At 41.6% G+C, this 27,054-nt stretch overlaps 1 protein-coding gene across 1 annotated transcript in view; it reads left to right on the top strand.

Annotated features, from left to right (window-relative positions):
* NKAIN3 (sodium/potassium transporting ATPase interacting 3) overlaps window positions 1–24,334 on the top strand; it is a 469,541-nt gene extending 445,207 nt beyond the window's left edge. The window contains exons 5-6 of the mRNA XM_063451367.1: window positions 10,463–10,523; window positions 23,870–24,334. Coding sequence (XP_063307437.1) covers window positions 10,463–10,523; window positions 23,870–23,883 — 75 coding nt within the window. The 3' untranslated portion in view covers window positions 23,884–24,334. The remainder of the gene's footprint in view (window positions 1–10,462; window positions 10,524–23,869) is intronic.
* Window positions 24,335–27,054: the final 2,720 nt, after the last annotated feature.

The following is a 27,054-nucleotide window of genomic DNA, read 5'->3' as shown; positions in this document are numbered from 1 at the left end:
ATGCCAGAGAAGGTGTATGACTGTTTCCACTGGTGCAACAAGTTCACATATGTTCATGAATGTACCAGTGTGCTATGCCTTTCTACAGACCAGATGAACCTATATGTAGGCAAATTTAAGTTTATAATCTTCATTTGTATTATGTACACAATTTTGCGCACAAAGATGGAAGTACACTATGTGATTGTCGTGTGCTGTTTTGCTGAGCCTCTGAGCAGGCAAACTTCAATTTATCATTCTAATGTGTAAAATGTTTGAATTTATTTTGCACTCAAAAATAAAAATAAAAAAACATTTAAAACAAATTGTTATCTTAATCAAGAAAACTGTTTACGCATATTAGGTATAGAATGCAACATACCTCATAGTTCTTGAAAAGGAAATACTCAGATTATATACATCTTGAGAGACACACACTTTGAAACAGTGGAATAAATTTAGCTCTAGCATATAGTATAGTTAAGTTAATAGGCTTAATGGATATAACTGAAGTTTAGAGAGTACTAATAAAAAAAATAAGAAAAATAAAAAATGATAAGAATGTTAAGAATGAAGACCATTTATTTATCACTAAATATAATGAGTAATTAAAGCATTGCAATGTTTTAATGTCTCATATTTTTTTTTTACTTTTATTTTATCCCAGTCTTACAAATACTTTATAGTTAGTGATATTTTCTGTTTGTCTAATATAAATTCAGTTTATTAGGATTAAGTGCTATTTCATATCTGCATGGAAGATGCGTGACTTATGGATATATCCAGCATGGGGAGATGCATTTTATCTTATATTGTCCCTTTGGTTTTGCCTATATAGGTCAGACAAGAACCTTTAGATAACAATTTAGGAAATATAAGAATAACATTTGGATAAAGTGAAGATACAATTGTTTAAGCACTTAATACATTGAAAAAATGAAATAGAATAACAGGAAATGGGATGATTAAATAAAACATAAATAAATAAATTTATGGGGCTGACATACCAGCTCCTAAATGATTGGATAATCAGCTAGATCCTGGGGCTGCAAGATAATTTGGGGGTTCTTCTGTTTTATTAAGACTAATGTTGTACTGTGTTAATGTTGTAAAGAAAAGGAAAAGAGGGAAAGATTACACTTTATAGATACACTATTATATAATTTCATAATGTTCAGACTTAGGTTTAACCAAGATGTATCTTAGGAATCTTATGTGATTCTATTCTTCTTTCAGGTTTTAGTTGTTTTCCTTCCTCTGTTTATGTTTGTTTTTCAGGGCTTTTTTTCTTCATTATTTGTTATGGTTACAATAATCAATGATGGAAAAGATAGGAAAATGTATAAAGCTGTAGGAAGAAGGAAAAATGTAAAATAAGGGAATGAGAAGAAAGGGGGATAAGGATAAAAAAAAGGGGGGGGGGTGAAAATAATATTGCCTTTGTTAAAAGTCCAAAACATGTTTGATATATTAACTTACTTGAAAAAAAAAAAAGTGTTTCAAAAATACAATAAAATATGTTTAAAAAAAGGTGTCACGGAATGTTTCTCTGGTGCTATGATTATACAGGGTAGCTGCTTTGGGCCCCCAGGAGTAAGTGGGCCTGGGGCAGCTGCCCCATTTGCCCTGCTTTAAAGACGGCCGTCCTTAAACCAACTGCATCTGAGGTAACAACAGCTGCAAGACTCAGTGAGGTAGGACAAAACCACTACATGGGAAAACATGAATGACCACCAGTAACAACACTTCTTATTAACATGTTTGTTTTTTTTCTAAAATGACCTGCCACATATAGTGTAGGCACGGTTCCCTTGTGCGGAAAACTGCAACCACACAATGTGTATATTACTGAGGGAATAACCTTATACTTTCCAAAACACAAGCAGCGACACAGAAGCACACTGAAAAGCAAATAATCCATGTCTTTCTAGAAATAATAAAAAAAAAAAAAAATTACAAGTCAGAAAAAGAATTCTAGAAAAGTGAATCTAATTTGTTCAATCAAAGTCGGTGTAAGTGGCACGGGGAGTATCAGGTAAGCAAGATGATTTTTTTTAACACTAGTCTCTACACTAGAACATGGTTGATTAATGCTAATGGTAATGTTTATGGTGATTGTACAGGCGATGTTGATGGTGATGTTATTAGTGGTGGTTGTGATAGAAGGAGCAGCAGTGTCAGTGTAAGCAGCAGCACACCTTGTTACAGCATGAAAAGAATGGAAAGAATAGAATTGCCTCCTTGGTTGAATTAGACATAATGATCATGCTGTAGATCCCACTATTTCCTTGGACGAATGTTATTAATAGTGGTGGTGAAGGGGGCAAGGGTGGCAGAAGTGTCATGAATTCACACGACCAAACTCTCAGAAGCTATGGCACTTTTGATGGTGAATTGAGTGGACTGTAAGGTTATATTGCTTGGTGGACTGTAAGGTTATATTGTTTGACATTAAGAAAAACTTCACAGAGCTCGCACACTTGCACACCACTGACTGAACACATTAAAAAAAAAAAAAATATTTACTTACTCTGAACAGTTAACAGAAATAAAAATATTTTAACAACTCTGTGACGAGACCAATCTCGCCACTGTGCATTGGAGGAGCCTGGTTGCCCGCCTGCTGCCTTTAGACTATGGCCCCATGTTGAAACGCTTGATTTTCCTCTGCAAGGGTCATTCGGTGCTTGCCCTGTTTGAGCGGTGATACCCCAGATAGCTATGCCATGGAGCCCATTCATACAATGAAAGACTATGCGAATGACTTTGGCTCCATGGCAATTGAACTGTATGTGTGTGATCTGAGCGCCATTCAGTAATAATGTGCGCTCAGGTCTGAGCTATCTGGGGATATGTTGAATGTACCTGTTTTATGCAATGGCTGCACAGTTATATATTTTTATATAGTTTATTGTCTTTTGCTGCCATGTGTTCAATGGAGTTTTGCCTCTGTCCTCGGAGATAATTGGATTACTTCCCAATTATCTCCAGGATAGAAGACTCTGTGGAACTGGTTTTGGGCAGAAAAGCCATGCTTCATTTGGTCACAAAGGACTACGATCTATCTTTTGAACCACTGGACCAATTTGTATGTTTTTTCTGGACCAATTTTCACGTATGTTTGTATTTGGAGTATGCTGATTCTGAAAATGTACGTTTTATGTGAATGTGATGCATGCTTTTAAAGTTATGAATAATGTGGAAAAACTGTATTTCTCTGCCTGTGATAATTACATTACCCATTGTGTAAGGTAATTGTATCACAGGCAGATGGGGGGATTTTGTGTGGGAGTGTCTGAGTGTATTGTACGTGTTTATTGGTTGTTTTCCAAAACCCTGTGGGTGGTACTAATGTGTATATAAGAACAATAAACCCACAGCTCTGTCTGTTCCTGCTTGACCCTCAAATGGAGCCTTGTCTCGTTCTTGGGGGGATTTATTGTATGCTGTTCCAGTTCGACTGCTAGGAGTGTAAACCTATTCGTATGGTTTTTCCTATTCGGCTGTTTACAGCATTCGTTTGTTTGAGAGCATTCATATGCTTCTCCGGTTCGGTGGATTGGTTTCTACAGTAACTGCCTTTATATCTGGAAGGGAATATCTTCTAAACAGCGTTTAACCCCTTTTATGCCTGGGGGTGCCGTTACAAACTCTATTTGTTAAATAGTCTCGCACAAGGAACAATAACAAAATGGCACCCTCTTATTTCCCACTCAAAGTTGCTGCAAATGCCAGGGCAGTTGCTATCTAGCTCGGTGCAGCAGCAATCTAAACCTAGTCTCACACTAGAATCAATAACACAGGTGATGTTTTTACCAAGGTAAAAACATACAGTATCACTGGTGGTCTGTCTCTCTCAGAAGTGCCTTGAAAAATCTCTTTGAAGTGTAGATTGTTTTATCACTCCATTTTATCCCCTTTATTGGTCAGTTGTCACTTGATCTGTAAATACAATCAACATTGAATGGTTGTCCCCTAACCATCATTATCTTGTTTTGCTACTACTTGACTGGACAAGAGATCCAGCTCACCAATATGTCCAATATGACAAAGTAAGCTGCTTAATTGTACCCACATCCCGCCCCCCCCCCAAAAAAAAAAAAAATTAAGCGAGCATGTTTGGGCTTGCATGAGTTAGTTCCGTCAAAAGTCTGGCACATAGAGGCTACATTTTGTTCTAGCCCTTTTCATTGTATTTTTATGTGTTTTAGCAGACACTGGACTCTTTCCCATTTCAAAATTGTCACAGAATTGCTAATACTGAATACCTGGATTACATAATTACATAATTACAAAGCTGAAAAGAGATGTGCGTCCATCAAGTTCAGCCTTCCTCACATTTGTTTTTTGCTGATCACATTCAGAAATTTTAAACAGATTTTACTATTCAAAGAACATTAAATTCTTTGTGAAAATTTCCATATCCTTTGTTTTCAATTTCCACTATTTACTAATTCATCATATTTTTCAGTAAAACTCACGTGATATTCCAGAGAAATTATGTCCTGAGAAGTCACAGTTCCTTGATCCTTCACCCCAGTAAAAGCTATCACAGATCTTACTGGGGTGAATAGAGTAGTGGAGGAATAAAAAAACAGGTACTAACCTCCACTGTGTTTTCCTTCAACTTGCATAAGTGCACTCAGGCATCTAACAGGGTTCCTGGTAAACATTCAGATACAGTCAATTTCAAAGGTTTTCCTGCGTGATGCAGGAAGGAAAGGCATAATGTATCTGTGTTATTCAGTTTATAATGTTAAACCCTTTAAACAAGTTGAGACACATGCTATTGTGGGAGATGGAGTTAGTTACACAACACAGCATGGGTTTGGATTTTCTACTGCACTTAAGGGAATTTCGTACTGCACCGACCATCTTGAAAACCACTATAAGATCTTATATCGTTGGAACCTGAGTCCGTCCAGACTACATAACATGAACAATGCGTATTCGGGCCAGTGTTGGAGGGACTGTGGTGGTACGGGAAATATGGCGCACATATGGTGGCTTTGTCGTAAACTAGCCAATTATTGGAAAATGATCCATGATTTGATCATGAAAGTGAACCGGTTCATAAGCCTTCTGACATCAGAGCTAGCACTATTTAAGAAAATCCCTTAAAGAGTCTGTTACGAGGGTCGATAGAATAATAATAGGCCACATCCTAATTGCCGTCACCTCATGTCTACCTCGATACTGGAAGTCCAAAAATGTACCTACAAGTAAAGTATTGAACATGGTTTTAGATAATAAGGCAAACGAAATGTCATTCTGAAAAATACACATCTATTTGCAAACCTTGGGGCAAATAATATTGGTAGGACATTAATCTCTTTTCCTTTCCAAAAAAAATCACAGACCAGTTTCAGGGAGATGAGTTATAATTCTACTTTCAATTTATGAAATGGACTGTATCTTTTCAAATAATTTTTATTAAAGTAGAATTATAACTCATCTCCATGAAACTGGTCTGTGATTTTTTTGGAAAGGAAAAGAGATTAATGTCCTACCAATATTATTTGTCCCAAATATGTTGAAGGTTTGCAAATAGATGTGTATTTTTCAGAATTACATTTCGTTTGCCTTATTATCTAAAACCATGTTCAATACTTTTTTACTTGTAGGTAAATAAATAACATTGTAAAGCACTACGGAACCTGTTGGCACTATATAAATGGCAATAATAATAATAATAATAACAAATGGGAGGAAGACATTAAAAGAATTTACTGCGTATGGAATACATAGTTTGTTAAGTTCAAACGATATATAACTAACGTTTTGTACAACATTTTATGTGTTTACTAATATGGATGGTTCCCCTTTCCTATTTCCAATTCCCCCTTCCTTTTCTACCGCGAATAGTGTGTTTGACTATTCTTTATTATTTGCTGTAGCACATGATAACTTTAATAAAAATTATTTGAAAAGATACAGTCCATTTCATAAATTGAAAGTAGAATTATAACTCATCTCCCTGAAACTGGTCTGTGATTTTTTTTTTGGATAGGAAAAGAGATTAATGTCCTACCAGTTTGGGGAATGCAGAAGTAATATATCTCAATTGGTATTAACCTTCCAGAATTGCACTTTATATATTCCCTTTGCTTGTGATATTTAAAAGAAGTTAATGTGAATTACTGAACCTGACTTCACGGTTATATATATAACTTTACAGATCCATATGCTACCGTGTGTGGCATAGCTTCTAACTAATAATTCAACAATGTGTTGGCTTAAAACCTTTGTTTTATCCCAGGATAGAGTGCCAAGTATGATGTCTCAGATTCATTCAATTGCCAACAAAGTTAATTTAACCTTCTCCAAAGCTGATAGAATGAGTACCATTAAGTAGGGTAAAAGTAGAATTGCAACTGAGGGATATATGGTACTCGATATTATTAATTAACCATATAAATAGTAGGCAGGATTATTTCCCAATGAGTGCTTTATAAAATGCTGTATAAGATAACATTCATTGATCAGCTTTATTTTGTATACAAAATACAGTGGACTGTATTAGTTATACAGTTGTAGTTCAGACTCGAGATTACTAATTTTGTCACTTGATGCTATCAAGATGCAAAGCTAACTCTGTCCACCTACAGATCGTATGTGAAATTCATTAAAAAAATGTTGGCAGTAAGGTCAGTTCCAATACAGATTCTATCCCCATGAGGGTATGTTGCTGGCTGACAGACCTGAAGCATTGTGATAGTCATAGTACCTACATGAAACTGTAATAGAGTGGTGATGGCTACCTACATATAACTGATGTCTCCATGTAAACTTCTATAGCCACAATCAAAAACTGGTGGACTGTACATTGATAGTGCTTATGTAAACATAATAAGTTACCATTTGTGGTCAATTTCTCATTTTATCTGACTGGTAGTGTAATAAATAATTTTCTAGCTAATAGAATCAAACTAATTGTCAATGTCCTCTGTGTTCAGATTGTCTATGTCTGTCATCAACCAACCATACAAATTACTTGAGGGGATTCACCTGAGATCTGATAATTTCATGCTGGTCTACCAGTTTATGAATGTTGAATTTAAATCATATTAAAGAGTATGCCGTGTATTTAAATATTTTTCTTCAAAACGTGTCTTCAATTATAATAAATATAAGTTGTACTTAAAAACATACATATGGCCGTTCAACATGGACATCCAAAATATGTTATTTTATAAATTGAATCTGAATGATGTGCTATTTAGACATCTGGAAACAAAATAACATTGACAAAACTTGCTCTAGCACAGAGAGAACACAAATGGGGTTCCAGCAAAATTTCGGGAAACAAAATGTCAGTCGCGATAATTGAGGCACCCGGTTATCGTGGCGACCATTATCGCAGTGCGCACAGCAGTGATGCCAGAGCCAGAATATGACATCACTCTGGCTCCAGCATGACTAAGAGGCGTGCGGGTGCTGAGCAGGAAGATCACTACTCCCTCGCCACCCGCATGCCAGCCGCTCAGCCCAGCAGCCCCACTGGACCCCAGGGACTGCACGTCAGCCGCTCAGCCTAGCAGCCCTACTGGACCCCAGGGACTGCATGCGAGTCGCTCAGCCCCACAACCCCACTGGACCCAAGGGAAATAGAGACTCCATGCCAGCACTCCCAAAGGAAGGGAGGTAGGGTGGAGTGAAATAAAAAAATAAAAAATTGTGTGTGTGTCTGTTAAGGAGTTTGTATGTGTGTTTGTCAGTGAGTGTGTGTGTATGTGTGTTTGTCACTGAGAGTGTATGTGTGTTTGTCAGTAAGTGTGTGTGTATGTGTGTTTGTGTTTGTCAGTGAGAGTGTATGTGTGTTTGTCAGTAAGTGTGTGTGTATGTGTGTTTGTCAGTGAGAGTGTATGTGTGTTTGTCAGTAAGTGTGTGTGTATGTGTGTTTGTCAGTGAGAGTATATGTGTGCTTGCCAGTGAGTATTTATGTATTTGTCAGTGAGATTGTATGTGTGCTTGTCCGTGAGAGTGTATATGTGTTTGTATGTGTGTCTGTCAAAGAGTATGTGTGTCTGAGTGTGTGTATCTGTGTGTCAAGGTTTATGTATGTGTCACTGTGTGTATCTGAGTTTTTTATGTTTTACCCCAATACACAATCCCTTACAACATATCACCCACATCACCCTCACCCACATCACCCTCACCCACATCACCCTCACCCACATCACCCTCACAGACATCACCCTCACAAACTTCACCCCTCACACTCACAGCACCCATCACACACACACACACACTTTACCCCTCACACACACATACTGCACCCCTCACATACACACCACACACACACACCACTGCACCCTTCACACACACCCACTGCATCCCTCACACATTCACACAGAACCCCCCAACACACACACACACAATACTTCCAAACATATTTATAATATATATATATATATATATATATATATATATATATATATGCTACAGCACCCCTCACACACACTGCACCCCTAAACACATTCCATTCCAGACCCACATGTGTGTATCTGTGTGCCACTTTGTGCCAGTGTGTGTGTGTGTGTGTATATATCTGTGTGTCAGATACATACACACACACACAGATACACACTGACACATGACACACATATACACACACTGGCACATACCCAACTCTGGATCATCTACACACATACACACACTAGATCCCTATATACACTCTGAATCCGCTATATACACACACTCACTAGATCTCTTATACACATTCTGGGTCCTTCAAACATACACTAGACTCCTATATGTATATATACACACACACTGCACCACCTACACACTCACAACATCCCTAACATACACACTCTGGATCCCCTATGCACACACTAGATTCCTTGTAAGCAAACACATGCTACACCCCTAAACACACATTCTCTACAACCCCTACAAACACTACATCACCTATACAGACACACACTATAGCCCATATGCACACACTTACTACATCCCCTATACACATATTCTCTACAGCCCCTAGCCACATTTGCATTACATTACAACACAAACACAACACAACTAAAACCGACCTTATTACACAATACCACACCACAATCAGCTCACTCTACAATCACGCAATCTAACAAGCAGGCTCCAAACACATGCACAATACTCTTTCCTGGCCCTTTTGTCTCCTGGTATCCCATTTATAGAGACACCAGAGACAAGTTGCAAAGAAACAGAGTGCATGCATGTTATTAAATTTGCTTGCACTGTGCAGAACAAATACATTTTGAACAAATACATTTTGTCTCATACTAGAGCTCTTCAGCAAAGCTCTGCGCATGGTCTGCCCTGGAAGAGCATTGAACCAACATGCTCACTTTGAAAGGGTGTGTGTTTGTCATTGGTGATGACAAAACACACCATCTCTGCCCCGCCCCCTTCTTAGTGGGCCGCTGTGATAAAAAAATGCCCAGGCCGAATCTGTTTTGCCAATCTGGCCCAAGTGTGTGTATATGACACTGTGTGTATGTGTCAATGTGTGTATATGAGTGTGTGCATATGCCCGTGTGTGTATCTGTGGGTGCAAGTGTGTATATGACACTGTGTGTATATGTCACTGTGTGCATCTGAGTGTGTGTATCTCTGTGTCAATGTGTGTGTGTCTGTATGTCAGTGTGTGTATCTGTGTGTCACTATGTGCCAGTGTGTGTGTGTGTGTGTATATCTGTGTGTCCGATACATACACACACACACACAGATACATACACAAACACAGATACACACAATTTGACACATAGATACACACACCTTGACACACAGATACACACTGTGTGTCAAGGTGTGTGTATATGTGTCCTACTATGTGCCAGTGTGTGTGCACCTGTGTGTCAGATTCATACACACTGACACACACACTGGCACATACAAACACAGATACACACACTTTGTCACACAGATACACACACCTTGACACACAGATACATATACCTTGACACACAGACAGATACACACGGTGTGTCAAGGTGTGTTTCTGTGTGTCAGTGTGTGTATCTGTGTGCCACTATGTGCCATCGTGTGTGTGTATCTGCGTGTCAGATACACACACACACACACACACACAAATACACATTGACACACAGATACACACACTGGCACACACACACACACAGATACACATACCTTGACACACAGACACACACCGGCACATACAAAAAAAGGCGCAAATGTATTGAAATTTTTTTTACAAGGGGGTGGGGGGGGAAACAACGATGTTGATACACTATGTCAAAGGGTTCCACTGGAAAAATTAATTGGGAATCCCTGCGCCTTTTTGTAGAGTAAACTTTATAAGGAAGATAAAGGATCTTCAGACCCTACTAATGTTGAATATTATCAACTTTACCAACCTGAAACGTCTCTCTTTATTTTAATGCCTTCTAAAGAAAACAATGCTGTTAAATTGTATCTATTTTGCAAATTTGACATTAATTTAATGTATTATATTTTTCTTCTTATTATCTCTACACAGCTCATCGGATTTGTGTATGCTTGTTATGTTATCAGTGTTTTTACAGATGAAGAGGATAGCTGTAAGTACTAGTGCATTTATTGTGCTTTTATCTTCACTAATGGATAAGGTGTTTGTTACAGAAACTTAAAATGCAAACTGATATTGTACAGAGCTAAATTTTACAGTCGAGAAATTCAGTAGGCGGATATTTTCTTTAAATTTGTTCATCTTAAAAAATTACAGATTCTGGGTAACTAGAATACACTTAGCATCAGGGTGTTTGAGGACAATTAGATGTCAATGTGTTAAAAAAAACAACAGTTTAAGCATAGTTTGTGTGAGAGGGAAATATCCAAGTATAGTTACCTCTTAAACATAAACATACCTCTCTTGTGTCCTTATTTAGGAGGAAGTTGAATTAATTAGATAGATTAGGCCATTACCGGGCGCTAGGGAGCACTTACTTGTAGACTAGCACCTGGTAGAACGTCAGTCCAGTATTCACCACAGACTGCAAAGTCAAGACCACTCTCCCAGCCAACCACTGCAGCAGCGCAAGTGTGTATAATTCACTCACTCCCGCCCCTTGTCCTGTACGTGGGGAGAAGTGGGTGGGAGAATAACAGGAAATGGGGCTGGGAAAAAAAGTGTCAGCCACCAGGCACAGTAAAGAAGATAAGAACAAAGAGCAAACTGTAATGCAGGTAGGAGAGAACTTGCAGTGTGTGTTTCAGAGAAACTGTATCAGTCAGTATGTTTGTGTATCAGTCAGTATGTTTGTGTTTGTCAGTCTGCACATGGGTCTGTGTGTGTAGGTATGGGTCTGTGTGTGTGTGTGTGTGTGTGTGTGTGTGTGTGTATGTATGTATGGGTCTGTGTGTGTGTATGTGTTTGTGTGTAAATGTATGGGTCTGTGTGTGTATATGTATGAGTCTGTGTGTGTGTGTATGTGTTTGTATGAGTCAGTGTGTGTGTGTCTATGGGTTTGTGGGTGGATGTATGGGTCTGTGTGTGCATGTATGAGTCTGTGTATGTGTGTGTGTGTGTGTGTATCGGTCTGTGTATGTATCAGTCTGTGTATGTATTGGTCAGCATGTGTCTTTATGGGTCAGTGTGTGTGTTTGTATGGGTCTGTTTGTGTGTTTATGAGTCAGTGTGCATGTATGAGTCTGTTTGTGTGTATGGGTCAGCGTGTGTGTTTATGAGTCAGTGTGTATGTATGGGTCTGTGTGTGTGTATGGGTCAGTGTGTTTGTCTTTATGAGTCAGTGTGTGTCTGCATGGGTCAGTGTGTGTGTGTGTGTGGAAGGGGGTCAGTGTGAGCGTGTGTGTATGTGTGTGGTCTGTAGTCTGCATGAGTGGGTGGAACCAATGGGGCGACAACAATATTTTTTGCCTAGGTCAGCAAAAATCCTGGCTGTTCCTGAGCCAGTGCTGCACAATGTGCAGCAACGATGTTCATCATCTCCACGCTATGCATGGAGAGGCTGAACATTTCTCATAGAGATACATTGATTCAACACATCTCTATGAGGAAATGCTGATTGGCACAGCACTGGGTTTTGCCATGCATGCGCAATAGCCTCCCAATGCTTTCCTATCAGAAAGCATTGGATTGGCTGAGATTGTCAAGAAGGCGGAGTGGGAGTAGCCAGCCATGAGTAGACTCATGTCGCACTGGAAAAAGGTGAGTAAAATCCCCTTTCACTTAGCAGATAGGGGGGGGGGGGGGGCAGCTATAGGCATAGGAATAGCTGCTTGTATTCCTGTCATGATAGTGCTTCTTTAAGAGTTGAACACACATGATGGAAAATAAGGGGTCGATATCGCAATGTCCCTCTTTTCTAAGAGCTCTCTAGTGTTTCTAAATCTGAGTATATAACAGAATCCACAGCAATAATGGTCATAGTAATGTGTCTGTAAACTACAATAAATGTGTTTAGAACCCAGTCCTAGTAAATACATTTTAGATGCATAAATAATTATTAGTAAGATACCCTGCCCCTGGCCATACCCCCTCTCACGCCCCTAAAATCTTTATCCATTTGAAATGTTGGGAGGTATGATAAAGCAGACAGAGTGATCAGGGATAACATGTATATGTTTTTGATTTAGTAAACTTTTATTTGGAACTCCAACCACTGACAATAACCAGTAGATAACTGATGGCTCCTATCTATTAAGTAAACTAATGAATATTCCACTAGTTCCTGCAATTAAAATAACAATGGAATAAAGGATTGTATAAATGAGTGTCTTACATTTAGTAGAGCCTTGACCATTAATACAAAAACAAAGAAATATTTGGGAAATTGAGAGCATGACTTTGCTAGGAGTGTTGCTAAGGTGTCTTATTTCAACAGCCCAACTAAATCACACACAGATGCATAATATACAACATAATAATTATATTTGGCAAACTGTAATGTGCTGAATAGAAGCTATATTGATATACTATAATCACACACAGAAGAGAAAATATGTATATGGAGCAAACGACTATAATTACATATCCAACAACAATATGAAAGCATGCTGAGTAATACGCGATAATTGTTTTACTATGTAACTTTATCAACCAGGAGTAATATTTCTGAATCTGTTGACTTTTTTTTTATATTTAACATGTCTCACTGCATAAACCTATAAGAAACTATTCTGTGCCTCCCTCGGATCGTAATAAATAAAATGGTTAGTGGGTCTGGTTTACAAGAATTATGTTTCACAATGAAGTTGTTATGACAAAAATGTTATTGAAGTGGCTAATATGAATAATGGCTTAGTTGCTGCACAGTGACATGAGAAGCTATAATTTTATAATAAAAACGGATTACTCCACCAGTGGGCTGCTAGCTGTGGGAATATGATTTGATGGGTGATGATGTTTTAAAAGCATTTAGCCTGCCATTAGATAATTTAACTGTCAGGAGGTGTCCCTAATATCAGAGATAACCACACAGCAGGGAAATCTATTTATATCAGTGGCCCAGTCCCTAACCACGGCTATGAATAAGTATATTATGCAATCCATGGATGCAAGAGTAGACTTCACACTATCTGAGTGCCAAGGAAAATGAGTGAGGGTCCTCATATGATCCTGTATATCAGATAGTATATAAGTCTCTTGCATCCTATTTACAGTGTTCTGCAGTCCAAAACAAAAGGCACATTGTGATGGGTCTCCATTAGAACCCAGTAATTGGAAAAATCTAAATAAATGACAATTTCTGTACCCTTAAATTTTTGAGGAGCTTGATCTAGCAGGTCATAAGGCACAAATGATGGAGACATTGCTAATTATGTTTGAAATACACAGGAATATCATGAAATGATACATTTTGATAGGGAATGAGATATTCAATTAGAAAATAATAAATCACAGGTGTTTGACTTGCTTCTGTCAATAAGAAGACATAGAGAACAGAAGTAAGTTTGAAAATTGTAGTACCTAAATCATTTGTATATGAATATTCAAAAAACATTCATAACTAGAGTTGAGCGGACATCTGGATGTTTGGGTTCGCCAGGTTCGGCCAAACTTTGGCAAAACGTTCGAGTTCGGGACTCAAACTTGACCCGAACTTGACCCCGAACCCGAACCCCATTGAAGTCAATGGGGCCCCGATCTTTTGGGCACTAAAATGGCTCTAAAAAAGTCCTGGAAAGGGCTAGAGGGCTGCAAAAGATGTGCACCCTAAAGCACGAACACACGCCGCGTGTATATGTATGTATGTATATTTATACATATACACACACACACACATACCCTGCTATGTGTGTGTGCTATGTGAGGGTGCTGTGAGGGTGCTGTGTGTGTAAGGGTGCTGTGTGTGTGTGTGTGTGTGTGTAAGGGTGCTGTGTGTGAGGGTGCTGTTAGTGTGATGTGTGTGTGAGGGTGCTGGTAGTGTGCTATGTGGGTGAGGGTGTTTGTGTGTGTGTGTTTGTGAGGGTGCTGTATGTGTGTGGGTGCTGTTTGTGTGCTGTATATGTGTGGGTGCTGTGTGTGTGAGGGTGCCGTATGTGTGTAGGTGCTGGGTGTAAGGGTGTTGTGTGTGAGGGTGCTATTAGTGTGATATGTGTGTGAGGGTGCTGGTAGCGTGCTATGTGGGTGAGGGTGTTTGCATGTGTGTGTTTGTGAAGGTGCTGTTAGTGTGCTGTTTGTGTGCGTGTTTGTGAGGGTGCTGTTAGTGTACTGTATGTGTGTGGGTGCTGTATGTGTGTAGGTGCTGTATGTGTGTGGGTGCTGTATATGTGTGGGTGCTGTTTGTGTGCTGTATATGTGTAGGTGCTGTGTGTGTGAGGGTGCTGTTTGTGTGCTGTATGTGTGTGGGTGGTGTGTGTGTGTGGGTGCTGTACGTGTGAGGTGGCTGTATGTGGGTGGGTGCTGTTTGTGTGCTGTATGTGTGTGGGTGCTGTATTTGTGTAGATGCTATGTGTGTGTGGGTACTGTGTGTGTGAGGGTGCTGTATGTGGGTAGGTGCTGTGTGTATGAGGGTGCTGTTTGAGTGCTGTATGTGTGTGGGTGCTGTGTGTGCAAGGGTGCTGTATGTGTGTAGGTGCTGTGTGTGTGAGGGTGCTGTTTGTGTGCTGTATGTGTGTGGGTGCTGTGTGTGTGCTGTATGTGGGTGCTGTGTGTGTGTGCTGTATGTTTGGGTGATTGTTTATATTGTGTGGGGGCCGTTTAGTAAATATCCCCCCTCCCTTCTTACCTTATGTAGGCAGGGGGGACCGTGCTGCTGCCATCCCTGGTGGTCCAGTGGAGAGTGAACTCTAGCCTGCGGGGCTACAGTTCACTCTCGCGAGATCTGAGCGTTGCCACGGCAACGCTCAGATCTCGCTAGAGGAACCCGGCGGAGCTCCGAGCTAGATCTCCACGGGTCCTTTCCTGCCTCCCTCCATGCTGTTGTGGGCCGTTTAGGGAGATCTTTGATCTCCCCACCGGCCCATGGAGGCTTAGAGCAGAGCCGGCGCTCGGATAGTGCCGGCTCTGCATGAGCCGACAGGGGAGATCCCGAGATCTCCCCTGCCGGTCTCAATCCATAGGCGTGCCGCGGGGATTAGGGTGTGCCCAGGAACACCCAGCACACCCCGTGCAAACGCCTATAGGAAGGGGGTGACTAGGGGTTTGGGGACCTCTAGTCACCTGGGGAGGGGGGGTTTATTTTTTATTTAGGGCCCCCACCCGCCGCTCAGCATTAGGTCCATTAGGACCCCCCTTATTCTAATTTAGGGCCCCCACCCACCGCTCAGGGGTGGGGGCAGGGGGTAGGACATTAGGTTCCCCCCCACATTTTTATTTAGGGCCCCCACCCACCGCTCAGGGTAATAAAAGTTAGTGAGGTGAATATAGAGTCCGTTTGGGTTACGTTAGAATTTGGTAATCACACAGTAACTCGTGTAGGTGTGATTTATAGGCCCCCAAGACAAATTGAAGAGTTAGATAATCTACTAGTTGAGGAAATAGCTAAAATGACAATGAAGGGGGAAGTTCTCATCATGGGTGACTTTCATTTTCCTGATGTGAATTGGAAAACAAAAATCGCAGCTTGTGCCAGGAGCACACATATTCTAAACTCCCTACTGGGATTGTCTCTAAAACAAGTCGTTGAGGAGCCAACTCGTAAAGAGGCCATACTAGATTTAGTGTTAACAAATGGAGATTTGGTATCTGATATTACTGTAGGTGAAAGTTTAGGATCCAGTGATCATCAGTTAGTGTGGTTTAATATAAGAACAGTGACTGAGTCACACCACACAAAAACAAAAGTTTTAGACTTTAGAAAAACAGACTTTTCTAAAATTAGAATATGTGTAAAGGAGTCATTATACGACTGGAGCAATTTAAATGGAGTCCAAGAGAAATGGGATTATTTAAAAGTTGCACTACTGAAGGCAACAGAAAATTGCATTAGGCTTGTCATTAAAAGCAAAAATTCAAGAAACCACTTTGGTACTTTAGTAATTATAAAAAAAAACAGAGTGAGGAAGACAGAATGATCTATAAGATAAGGCAGAAAGAGGCTAAGCAAGTTATAAGAGCTTCCAAATCACACACAGAAGAGAAAATAGCAGTCAGTAAAAAAGGGGGACAAAACTTTTTTTAGATACATAAATGAGAAAAGAAAAGTAAAACAAGGATTAGTTAGATTAAAAACAAAAGAAGTAACGGAGCTCCTGCCGGGAAGTAGCTGCTCCTGGGCATCCCAGGATCGGGAGATCAGCTGCCTCTCCCGCCCAGTGAGCACCAGGCCACACGTGCCACGCGGAGGTAAGTAAGACTCTGTCGAGTTGCTGACCGCTATTAAGCATGTCGGGTCGGGCAGGGAGGAGCAACATTGCTGGGTCATCCCCTTCTGGGGTTAAATTCGCTTGTTGATATCTGCTTAAAGTGAGATATTGAGGGAGCTCACACGAAGTGCGTCTCTCCTCCATGACAGCTGGGCCCCGCCCCCCGGAAGCTGCATTCTTAGTGAGAGGAGGGACAGTGTAGCTGCTGCTGATTTAATAGGGAAATCGATAGCTAGGCTAGTGTATTCAGTGTCCACTACAGTCCTGAAGGACTCATCTGATCTCTGCTGTAAGGACAGCACCCCAAAAAGCCCTTTTTAGGGCTAGAACATCAGTCTGCTTTTTTTTTTTCTGTGTAATCTAATTGCAGTTGCCTGCCTGCCAGCGTGTGTGTCAGGCTCACAGCGTATACTGTGCCCACTTGCCCAGTGCCACCACTCATATCTGGTGTCACAATAGCTTGCATTTAAAAAAAAAAAATAAACTTTTTTGACTGTAATATAATAGCAGTCAGTTTCCTTCACACGTGTGCGTTTCAGGGCCTGCCACGGCACAGTGTCACACCAGTGCAACTCATATCTGGTGTAACAGTAGTGTACATTAAAAAAAAAAAACTAGAAATGTGACTGTGAAATAATAGCAGTCAGTTTTCTTCACACGTGTGCGTTTCAGGGCCTGCCAGGGCACAGTGTCACACCAGTGCAACTCATATCTGGTGTAACAGTAGTGTACATTTAAAAAAAAAAAAACTAGAAATGTGACTGTGAAATAATAGCAGTCAGTTTTCTTCACACGTGTGCGTTTCAGGGCCTGCCAGGGCACAGTGTCACACCAGTGCATCTCATATCTGGTGTAACAGTAGTGTACATTTTAAAAAAAACTAGAAATTTGACTGTGAAATGATAGCGGTTAGTTTCCTTCACAAGTGTGCATTTCAGGGCCTGCCAGGGCACACTGTCACACCAGTGCAACTCATATCTGGTGTAACAGTAGTGTACATTTAAAAAAAAAAAAAAAAAATTTTGACTGTAATAGATTGAATAGCAGTTAGTTGTCTGCAAGCGTGTGTGTCAGGCCTACAGCGTCTACTCTGCCAACTTCAGCCAGTGCACAGTGCCACTCATAACTGTTGTCACAGTAGCTTGCACGCATAGTACCACAAATCGAAAAAAAAATGACAGGCAGAGGCAGGCCACCCCGCAGGGGCCGTCGTGGTCGTGGTGCTGTGATTCCCTTTGGCCCTAGAATAATGCCCAGTGTTCAGAGGCCACGTACCCTGAACTCGAAAAGTTCTGAGGACATAGTTGACTGGCTAACACAGGACACCCAATCTTCTACAGCTTCCGCTCGGAACCTTGACGCACCATCCTCCTCCAGCTTAGCTTCGGGCACCTCTCAAGTTACCACACGCCCGCCTGCCGCCACCACCAACACTAGCACCACAGCCGCTTCACTTGATCTGTCAGAGGAGTTATTTACACATCAGTTGGAAGAAATGAGTGATGCGCAACCATTATTGCCAGAGGATGTAGATAACAGGGATATGTCTCAGTCAGGCAGCATTACACACATGGACGTACGGTGTGATGATGATGATAGTGTACCTGCTGCTGCTTCTTTTGCTGAGTTGTCAGATACAAGTGAAGAGGTTGATGATGACGATGCGTCCGTGGATGTCACGTGGGTGCCCACTAGAAGAGAAGAAGCACAGGGGGAAAGTTCAGATGGGGAGACAGAGAGGAGGAGTAGACGAGTTGGAAGCAGGGGGAGGTCATTGCAAGGCACTAGTGGCACAGTCAGACAGCATGCATCGGCACCCGGGGTCAGCCAGACAGCACGCCAATCAACGCATGCTGTTGCCACCACCAGAATGCCGTCATTGCAGAGCTCAGCAGTGTGGCATATTTTTGTGTGTGTCTGCCTCTGACAACAGCGATGCCATTTGCAACCTGTGCCAAAAGAAACTGAGTCGTGGGAAGTCCAACACCCACCTAGGTACAACTGCTTTGCGAAGGCACATGATCGCACATCACAAACACCTATGGGATCAACACATGAGTACAAGCAGCACACAAACTCAAAGCCGCCATCCTCCTCCTGGTCCAGCATCTTCAGCCACGTCAACCACTGCTGTCCTCCTTGCCCCCTCTCAACCATCTGCCACTCCGTCTCTCGCCTTGAGCAGTTCCTGCTCATCTGCCCACAGTCAGGTGTCTGTCAAGGACATGTTTGAGCGTAAGAAGCCAATGTCACAATGTCACCCCCTTGCCCGGCATCTGACAGCTGGCTTGTCTGAACTCTTAGCCCGCCAGCTTTTACCATACAAGCTGGTGGAGTCTGAGGCGTTCCAAAAATTTGTAGCTATTGGGACACCGCAGTGGAAGGTACGAAATTTCTTTGCACAAAAGGCCATCCCCAACCTGTACTCGATTGTGCAAAAGGAAGTAATGGCATGTCTGGCACACAGCGTTGGGGCAAGGGTCCATCTGACCACTGATACCTGGTCTGCAAAGCATGGTCAAGGCAGGTATATCACCTACACTGCGCATTGGGTAAACCTGCTGACGGCTGCCAAGCATGGAAAGCGTGGCTCTGCAGAGGGGTTGGTGACACCGCCACGACTTGCAGGCAGGCCTGCTGCCACCTCCTCTACTCCTCCTACTCCATCCTCTTCCATAACCTCCTCGGCTGAGTCCTCTTCTGCTGCTGCGGATTGCTCCACATCAACGGCCCCTCCCCCAGCTCCCCAGGTACTATTCAACATCCCGGATACGGCAATGTCACGCCATCTTGGGGTTGACTTGCCTGAAAGCAGAGAGTCACACCGGACCAGCACTCCTTTCCGCCCTGAACGCACAGGTGGATCAGTGGCTGACTCCGCACCAACTGGAGATCGGCAAAGTGGTTTGTGACAACGGAAGAAATTTGTTGGCGGCATTGAATTTGGGCAAGTTGACACATGTGTCGTGCATGGCACATGTGTGTAATCTGATCGTACAACACTTTGTGCATAAGTACACAGGCTTACAGGACATCCTGAAGCAGGCCAGGAAGGTGTGTGGCCATTTCAGGCGTTCCTACACAGCCATGGCGCACTTTTCAGATATCCAGCGATGAAACAACATGCCAGTGAGGCGCTTGATTTGCGTCAGCCCGACTCGTTGGAATTCAACACTCCTAATGTTCGACCGCCTGCTCCGACAAGAAAAAGCCGTTAACGACTATTTGCATGACCGGGGTGCTAGGACAGCCTCTGTGGAGCTGGGATTTTTTTTGCCACGTTACTGGACGCTCATGCGCAATGCCTGTAGGCTCATGCGTCCATTTGAGGAGGTGACAAACCTAGTCAGTCACACCGAAGGCACCATCAGCAACATCATAGCATTTGTTTTCTTCCAGGAGCGTGACCTGTGAAGAGTGCTGGATCAGGCTGTAGATGAGCGTGAAGAGGAAGAGTTGTGGTCACCATCACCACCAGAAACAGCCTTATCAGCATCGCTTGCTGGACCTGCGGCAACGCTGGAAGAGGTTTGTGAGGAAGAAGAGTCAGAGGAGGAATGTGGCTTTGAGGAGGAGGAGGAAGACCAACCACAACAGGCATCCCAGGGTGCTCGTTGTCACCTATCTGGTACTCGTGATGTTGTACGTGGCTGGGGGGGAAGAACATACCTTCTGTGAGATCACTGAGGACGAGGAACGGGACATGAGTAGCTCCGCATCCAACCTTGTGCAAATGGGGTCTTTCATGCTGTCGTGCCTGTTGAGGGACCCTCATATAAAAAGGCTGAAGGAGATCGACCTGTACTGGGTGTCCACGCTACTAGACCTGCGGTACAAGCAGAAAGTGCCTGAAATGTTACCGAATTACCGCAAGTCGGAAAGGATGCAGCAGTTCCAAAATAAATTAAAACGTATGCTTTACACAGTGTATAAGGGTGATGTCACAGCACAACGGGAATCTAACAGGGGAAGTCATCCTCCTCCTCCCACGACCACGCCGGCAAGGACAGGACACTTTACAGACGTGTTGTTGATGGAGGACATGCAGAGCTTTTTAAGTCCTACGCATCGCCACAGCCCTTCGGGGTCCACTCTCAGAGAACGACTCGACCGACAGGTAGCAGACTACCTCACCTTAACTGCAGATATCGACACTCTGAGGAGTGATGAACCCCTTGACTACTGGGTGTGCAGGCTTGACCTGTGGCCTGAGCTATCCCAATTTGCGATAGAACTTCTGGCCTGCCCCGCTTCAAGTGTCCTGTCAGAAAGGACCTTCAGTGCAGCAGGAGAGAAGTCGCCTAGGTCAAAAAAGTCTAGATGAATGAGGGATGGATCCCGAAGGGACTGACAGTGGGCGATACATTCGACTAAAAAAGGCCTGATGAGGGGGACGTAACAGGGATTAAACTGATAAGAATAGTACTACTTATCACACCACTCCTATCTGGTGGCACATTAGATTGCAAGCGCAGTGCCCCAAATTTGAAGTAGGAGGACCGACCAAGCATCTTTTTCCATCTCCCGGTTCCTAAAATCGATGCCATATACACGTCCCCTGATAGGGGACGTAACAGGGATTAAACTGATAAGAATAGTACTACTTAACACACCACTCCTATCTGGTGGCACATTAGATTACACGTGCAGTGCCCCAAATTTGAAGTAGGAGGACCAACCAAGCATCTTTTTCCATCTCCCGGTTCCTAAAATCGATGCCATATACACGCCCCCTGATAGGGGATGTAACAAGGATTAAACTGATAAGAATAGTACTACTTAACACACCACTCCTATCTGGTGGCACATTAGATTACATGTGCAGTGCCCCAAATTTGAAGTAGGAGGACCAACCAAGCATCTTTTTCCATCTCCCGGTTCCTAAAATCGATGCCATATACACGTCCCCTGATAGGGGATGTAACAAGGATTAAACTGATAAGAATAGTACTACTTAACACACCACTCCTATTCGCTTTCGCCATTTGCGAACGGAAAATTTTATGTTCGCGACATCTCTATTTATTTGTTTACTGGGTTGTATAAAGCAGTAGGCTAAATAAAAAATTTACTTACCTATGCAACACTTCCTCATTAATGTTCAGGTATTAAACAGAGAAATTTTCTTTGCGTGTCTTGGCATTTTCTGGTGCAGTCCTTTAGGCAGAAATGTGTCATACTGATGGCCTTGCAAGGGCTAACCTATATACATGCTTCACCTAAAAATTACATACAAATAAACCATAAAGAACACGTAAGGACAACTGTTAGCTGACTTTTAGCTAGCATCTAAAATTGAGGATGTTCCTCATTAGTACGAGACGTAGAGTGGGGCTCACCACAGGATTAGCGGTCAGTTAATTATTTTTTTTTCATAGGAAAGAGGGAGGGCCAGAAAACTAAACATCCCTCATATATTTTAAATACATGTGTTATTTCTTAAGTAAATACATTGATTGTCATATTTAAAAATTAGTGGAAGATTTGTTAATGTAAGTTCCATTACTCTACTTTCATATCGGTCAATGGAAAAATGAGTACAGTTTAATATAAGTGTAAAACAGTGGCTTTCACCTATGTGTGCAATCTGTTAAGAGGCAGCAGGTTCACATATTTCCTATAGAGAAACTCTTTTGATCTAATGTGGAAATAAATTGTGTTATAGTTTTAGAAATAATTGTATAATTGATAGTTTAATGTTAAAACATAGCAGCAACTAGCAATGGTATATAGCTTGGAGAAAAATTTAAACATTTATAAAAAGTCAATTTTCAATTCCAGCTCAAGTTTATTTATTTTGTGAACAACTTAGCTATGGTTAACTATGGTTAACTATGACATTAATCATGCCAATTAGTGTATTTTGAAACTATGGATTGGTTTATTAAGATGAGAAAATGAGTGTGAAAAGGTGTATTTAGAAAGAATATGATCTACTACTAACTGGGGCTCACACTAAAAATGGATGGGTTATCAAAGGAAAATATCTCCCATTTTGGTTGCAAAGAGCTAAAGGTTCAGAGGCATTCTATTAGTTTCAATGATAATAACTACTTATTTATCATTTTGCTCCAGAATAGCCTCTGTTTGCCAAAATATCATCCAATGCCTTTTTATTGAGTGTGTGACATTAGCATACTTCCCAAGTCCCTACTTGTGGTCTAAATTCCTCTTTTCTATCCTAATGTCCCTCTTTTCTAGGAGCTCCATATTTGTGGTGCATCAGAGTATATAACAGTGCTCCACAACAATAATACTCACAGAAATATGTCTTGAAAGGGTTACTATAACCCTATTGAGAGGGGGGGGATCCTTCTGGTGTAATATGCCCTACTGAGCAATACAAAGGTTTTACTTGCCTAGTCCTGGGTGAAGCTCCTGGTACTGCACTTCCATGCCCCCCCTCCAACATCACTGGGGCAACACATGGTCTAATCATAGGCATCTCATAGAGAAGTCTGTGATTGGACCAATTCCCGGCTTGGAGCCCATGCATGCACTCAGTGCCGGCAAGGAGAGGGCGGGAGGTAGAGGGAGAGAGTTTTTTTTTTTTAACCAAACAACAATATTCACAGAGAGAGGCAGGAGGGAGCACAGTGTGAAAGGGTGGGTGGGAGGCAGTGCGTCTGCAAGGGGAAGATTTTAATTCTGCTGTCAGCATGCATTGACAGCAGATGCAATTTATGCATAGAATTGACATTACGCAGCCCGGAACAGTGATGCAAGTTGCCCCGGCACATAATTGCCAATAACTCAGTATGTGCAGTGTTTCAAGCGAAAACACTGCACATACTAACTCCTACCACTGTGACCACTTAAAATCACTGAATTGGTCATGGTTTTTGGAGTAAGCCTTTACATTACAATACATGTGTTTAGAAATCAGTGTAAATACAATAAACTGCTCTTGTTCTAAGTTATATTTTCGTTCCATATCTTGATATTGGTTAATCATCTATCATTTCTCAAAATAGTCCCACCCTGGCCGGTTGTATCATACTTTTGAACTGCTTAAACAAGTTTCTTTAAGGATTTCTATACAAACGGAGTTGTAATGTATCAAATTGGAACATAACAAACCTTTGTTTAGCGACATAACAATCTTACAGTGAGTAATGTGTAATTTTCTCTCCCCTAGGTCGACATAAATAAAATGGATAACAAAACAATACCCGCCACTGGTATCCGTGAACTACTGAAGAAACCGTCTCATGGAAAAGTTATCACAATTTTTTTTGTCGATGAGAACAACATTGTTCTGCAACATTTTTCTGCAGTAGACTGGATTTTAAAAAGACAACTCCCTAACGTCGTTGCTAGGTGGAATCTGTTTTTTTTAGTATTATGTTAGTTGACTGGACACTGAAATTGTACATTTTCTTTTTTTAATTGTTCTTTTTATAACATGTGTAGCATGAATCAGTTGGATCTGTGGATATATTGTTCTCTATAGAAGGTGAGATTTATTTTTTCCCACAAACTTACAGGTACAATGTGAAAAATGGGAGTTTATAAAATCACTTTATTGCTGTTGATATTGATGTGAAGGAAGGTGTTTGCTTCCAGAATGTAAAAAAAAAACTCAATTTAAAAAAATTTAAAAAAAAAATTGAACTGTAAAAAAAAAATGACTTTGCCTAAAATACACAAATTATAAATACAAATAATTGTATGCCAAATAAACTGGTGCTGTCCTTAATTATAACATATTACATAATTTGTCATCCATGGTTTACAAATATTCACCCACTCTAAGAATTCTCATTTTATCAAATAAAATGTTGACATTTCCTAACAGTATTAAGGAATATTAACCTTTTGGTGCTGTAAAAGTTGTGATCATATTGGCTAAAAGAAAAATCCAAAGCCAAAGAGCACCTCTGCTTGCTGAAATTTCTTAAGGGTTAGTGTCCCCATATCTGATGTAACCCAGTGCAGTCATTCTATCTGATAACACTGCAGCAGGGTTGTCATGGATACTGACTTATATACTGACTTATTTGTGAAACATATAAAAAAGAAAGAAAGCAATGGGAACAGGATGATAAAGCATATAAAATATACAAAATACAACCGGATAAATAAAATATCTAAAGGAAAGAAAAAAAAACACAAAATAGGGGGAGAAGGGAGGCAGAGCGCTCACAAGATGAAAATTAATAATAAACACATATATAAAGGGGTATCACACAATATGATGTCCCGTTCCAATTACACTCTTGCAGTGTATAGGTTCTAATGATGTAGAAGAGATCATCGATAGTGCATCGATACAAAATTAATTTAATGAATAAATGCACTTACAAACACATGAGAATGATCTGAATGTCTGAAGTTGACCTCAGGACTGTAAAATCTTTAGTAGTCCCACCGAGGAAGAGAAGTAGCAGCAAATGAACAATGAAATAAAATCAATAAAACTCCCAAAATGTTCAACATCCAATGCGTTTCGTTCCTCTTGGGGGACTTCTTCAGGGAATGTCAGACTCCAGTGAAGCTTTCCCTTAAATATCAACCGAAAATGTAAGGATCCTATGGCTATGGATGTGCCTCTCAGCCTATCAGAGGAGGAGGAAGTAGCTGAGAAGCTTTTGGAAACAGGAGGGAGAGGCAGAGCTAAGCAGGGGATTGAAGAAAGAGGATACACATTGCTCTCTCTGTAAGCAGACCAGGAGTAACCCTGCTGCCTTTAGTGTATGCCCTGATAGAATTCAAGCAATACACTGAGATTGAAGTGCTAGTGTGCAGAGAATATAGCGCAGTGCTGTGTGCAGAGAATATAGCACGGTGCTGTGTGTATGGAATATAGCACGGTGCTGTGTGTATAGAATATAGCGCGGTGCTGTGTGTATAGAATATAGCGCGGTGCTGTGTGTATGGAATATAGTGCGGTGCTGTGTGTATGGAATATAGCACGGTGCTGTGTGTATGGAATAGCACGGTGTTGTGTGTATGGAATATAGCACGGTGCTGTGTGTATGGAATATATAGTGCAGTGCTGTGTGTATGGAATATAGCGCGGTGCTGTGTGTATGGAATATAGTGCGGTGCTGTGTGTATGGAATATAGCGCGGTGCTGTGTGTATGGAATATAGCGCGGTGCTGTGTGTATGGAATATAGCGCGGTGCTGTGTGTATGGAATATAGCGCGGTGCTGTGTGTATGGAATATAGCACGGTGCTGTGTGTATGGAATATAGCACGGTGCTGTGTGTATGGAATATAGCACGGTGCTGTGTGTAGAGAATATAGCACGGTGCTGTGTGCAGAGAATATAGCACGGTGCTGTGTGTATGGAATATAGCACGGTGCTGTGTGTATGGAATATAGCACGGTGCTGTGTGTATGGAATATAGCACGGTGCTGTGTGTATGGAATATAGCGCGGTGCTGTGTGTATGGAATATAGCACGGTGCTGTGTGTATGGAATATAGCACGGTGCTGTGTGTATGGAATATAGCGCGGTGCTGTGTGTATGGAATATAGCACGGTGCTGTGTGTATGGAATATAGCGCAGTGCTGTGTGCAGAGAATATAGCACGGTGCTGTGTGTATGGAATATAGCACGGTGCTGTGTGTATGGAATATAGTGCGGTGCTGTGTGTATGGAATATAGCACGGTGCTGTGTGTAGAGAATATAGCACGGTGCTGTGTGTATGGAATATAGCACGGTGCTGTGTGTATGGAATATATAGCGCGGTGCTGTGTGTATGGAATATAGCGCGGTGCTGTGTGTATGGAATATATAGCGCGGTACTGTGTGTATGGAATATAGCGCGGTGCTGTGTGTATGGAATATATAGTGCGGTGCTGTGTGTATGGAATATAGCACGGTGCTGTGTGTATGGAATATAGTGCGGTGCTGTGTGTATGGAATATATAGCACGGTGCTGTGTGCATAGAATATAGCGCGGTGCTGTGTGTATGGAATATAGCACGGTGCTGTGTGCATGGAATATAGTGCGGTGCTGTGTGTATGGAATATAGTGCGGTGCTGTGTGCATGGAATATAGTGCGGTGCTGTGTGTATGGAATATAGCACGGTGCTGTGTGTAGAGAATATAGCACGGTGCTGTGTGTATGGAATATAGCACGGTGCTGTGTGTATGGAATATATAGCGCGGTGCTGTGTGTATGGAATATAGCGCGGTGCTGTGTGTATGGAATATATAGCGCGGTACTGTGTGTATGGAATATAGCGCGGTGCTGTGTGTATGGAATATATAGTGCGGTGCTGTGTGTATGGAATATAGCACGGTGCTGTGTGTATGGAATATAGCGCGGTGCTGTGTGTATGGAATATATAGCACGGTGCTGTGTGCA

The sequence above is a fragment of the Pelobates fuscus genome, chromosome 4 (genome assembly GCF_036172605.1).
Source record: "Pelobates fuscus isolate aPelFus1 chromosome 4, aPelFus1.pri, whole genome shotgun sequence".
Lineage (NCBI taxonomy): Eukaryota > Metazoa > Chordata > Amphibia > Anura > Pelobatidae > Pelobates > Pelobates fuscus.
This window is presented reverse-complemented; position numbering and strand designations above follow the sequence as displayed.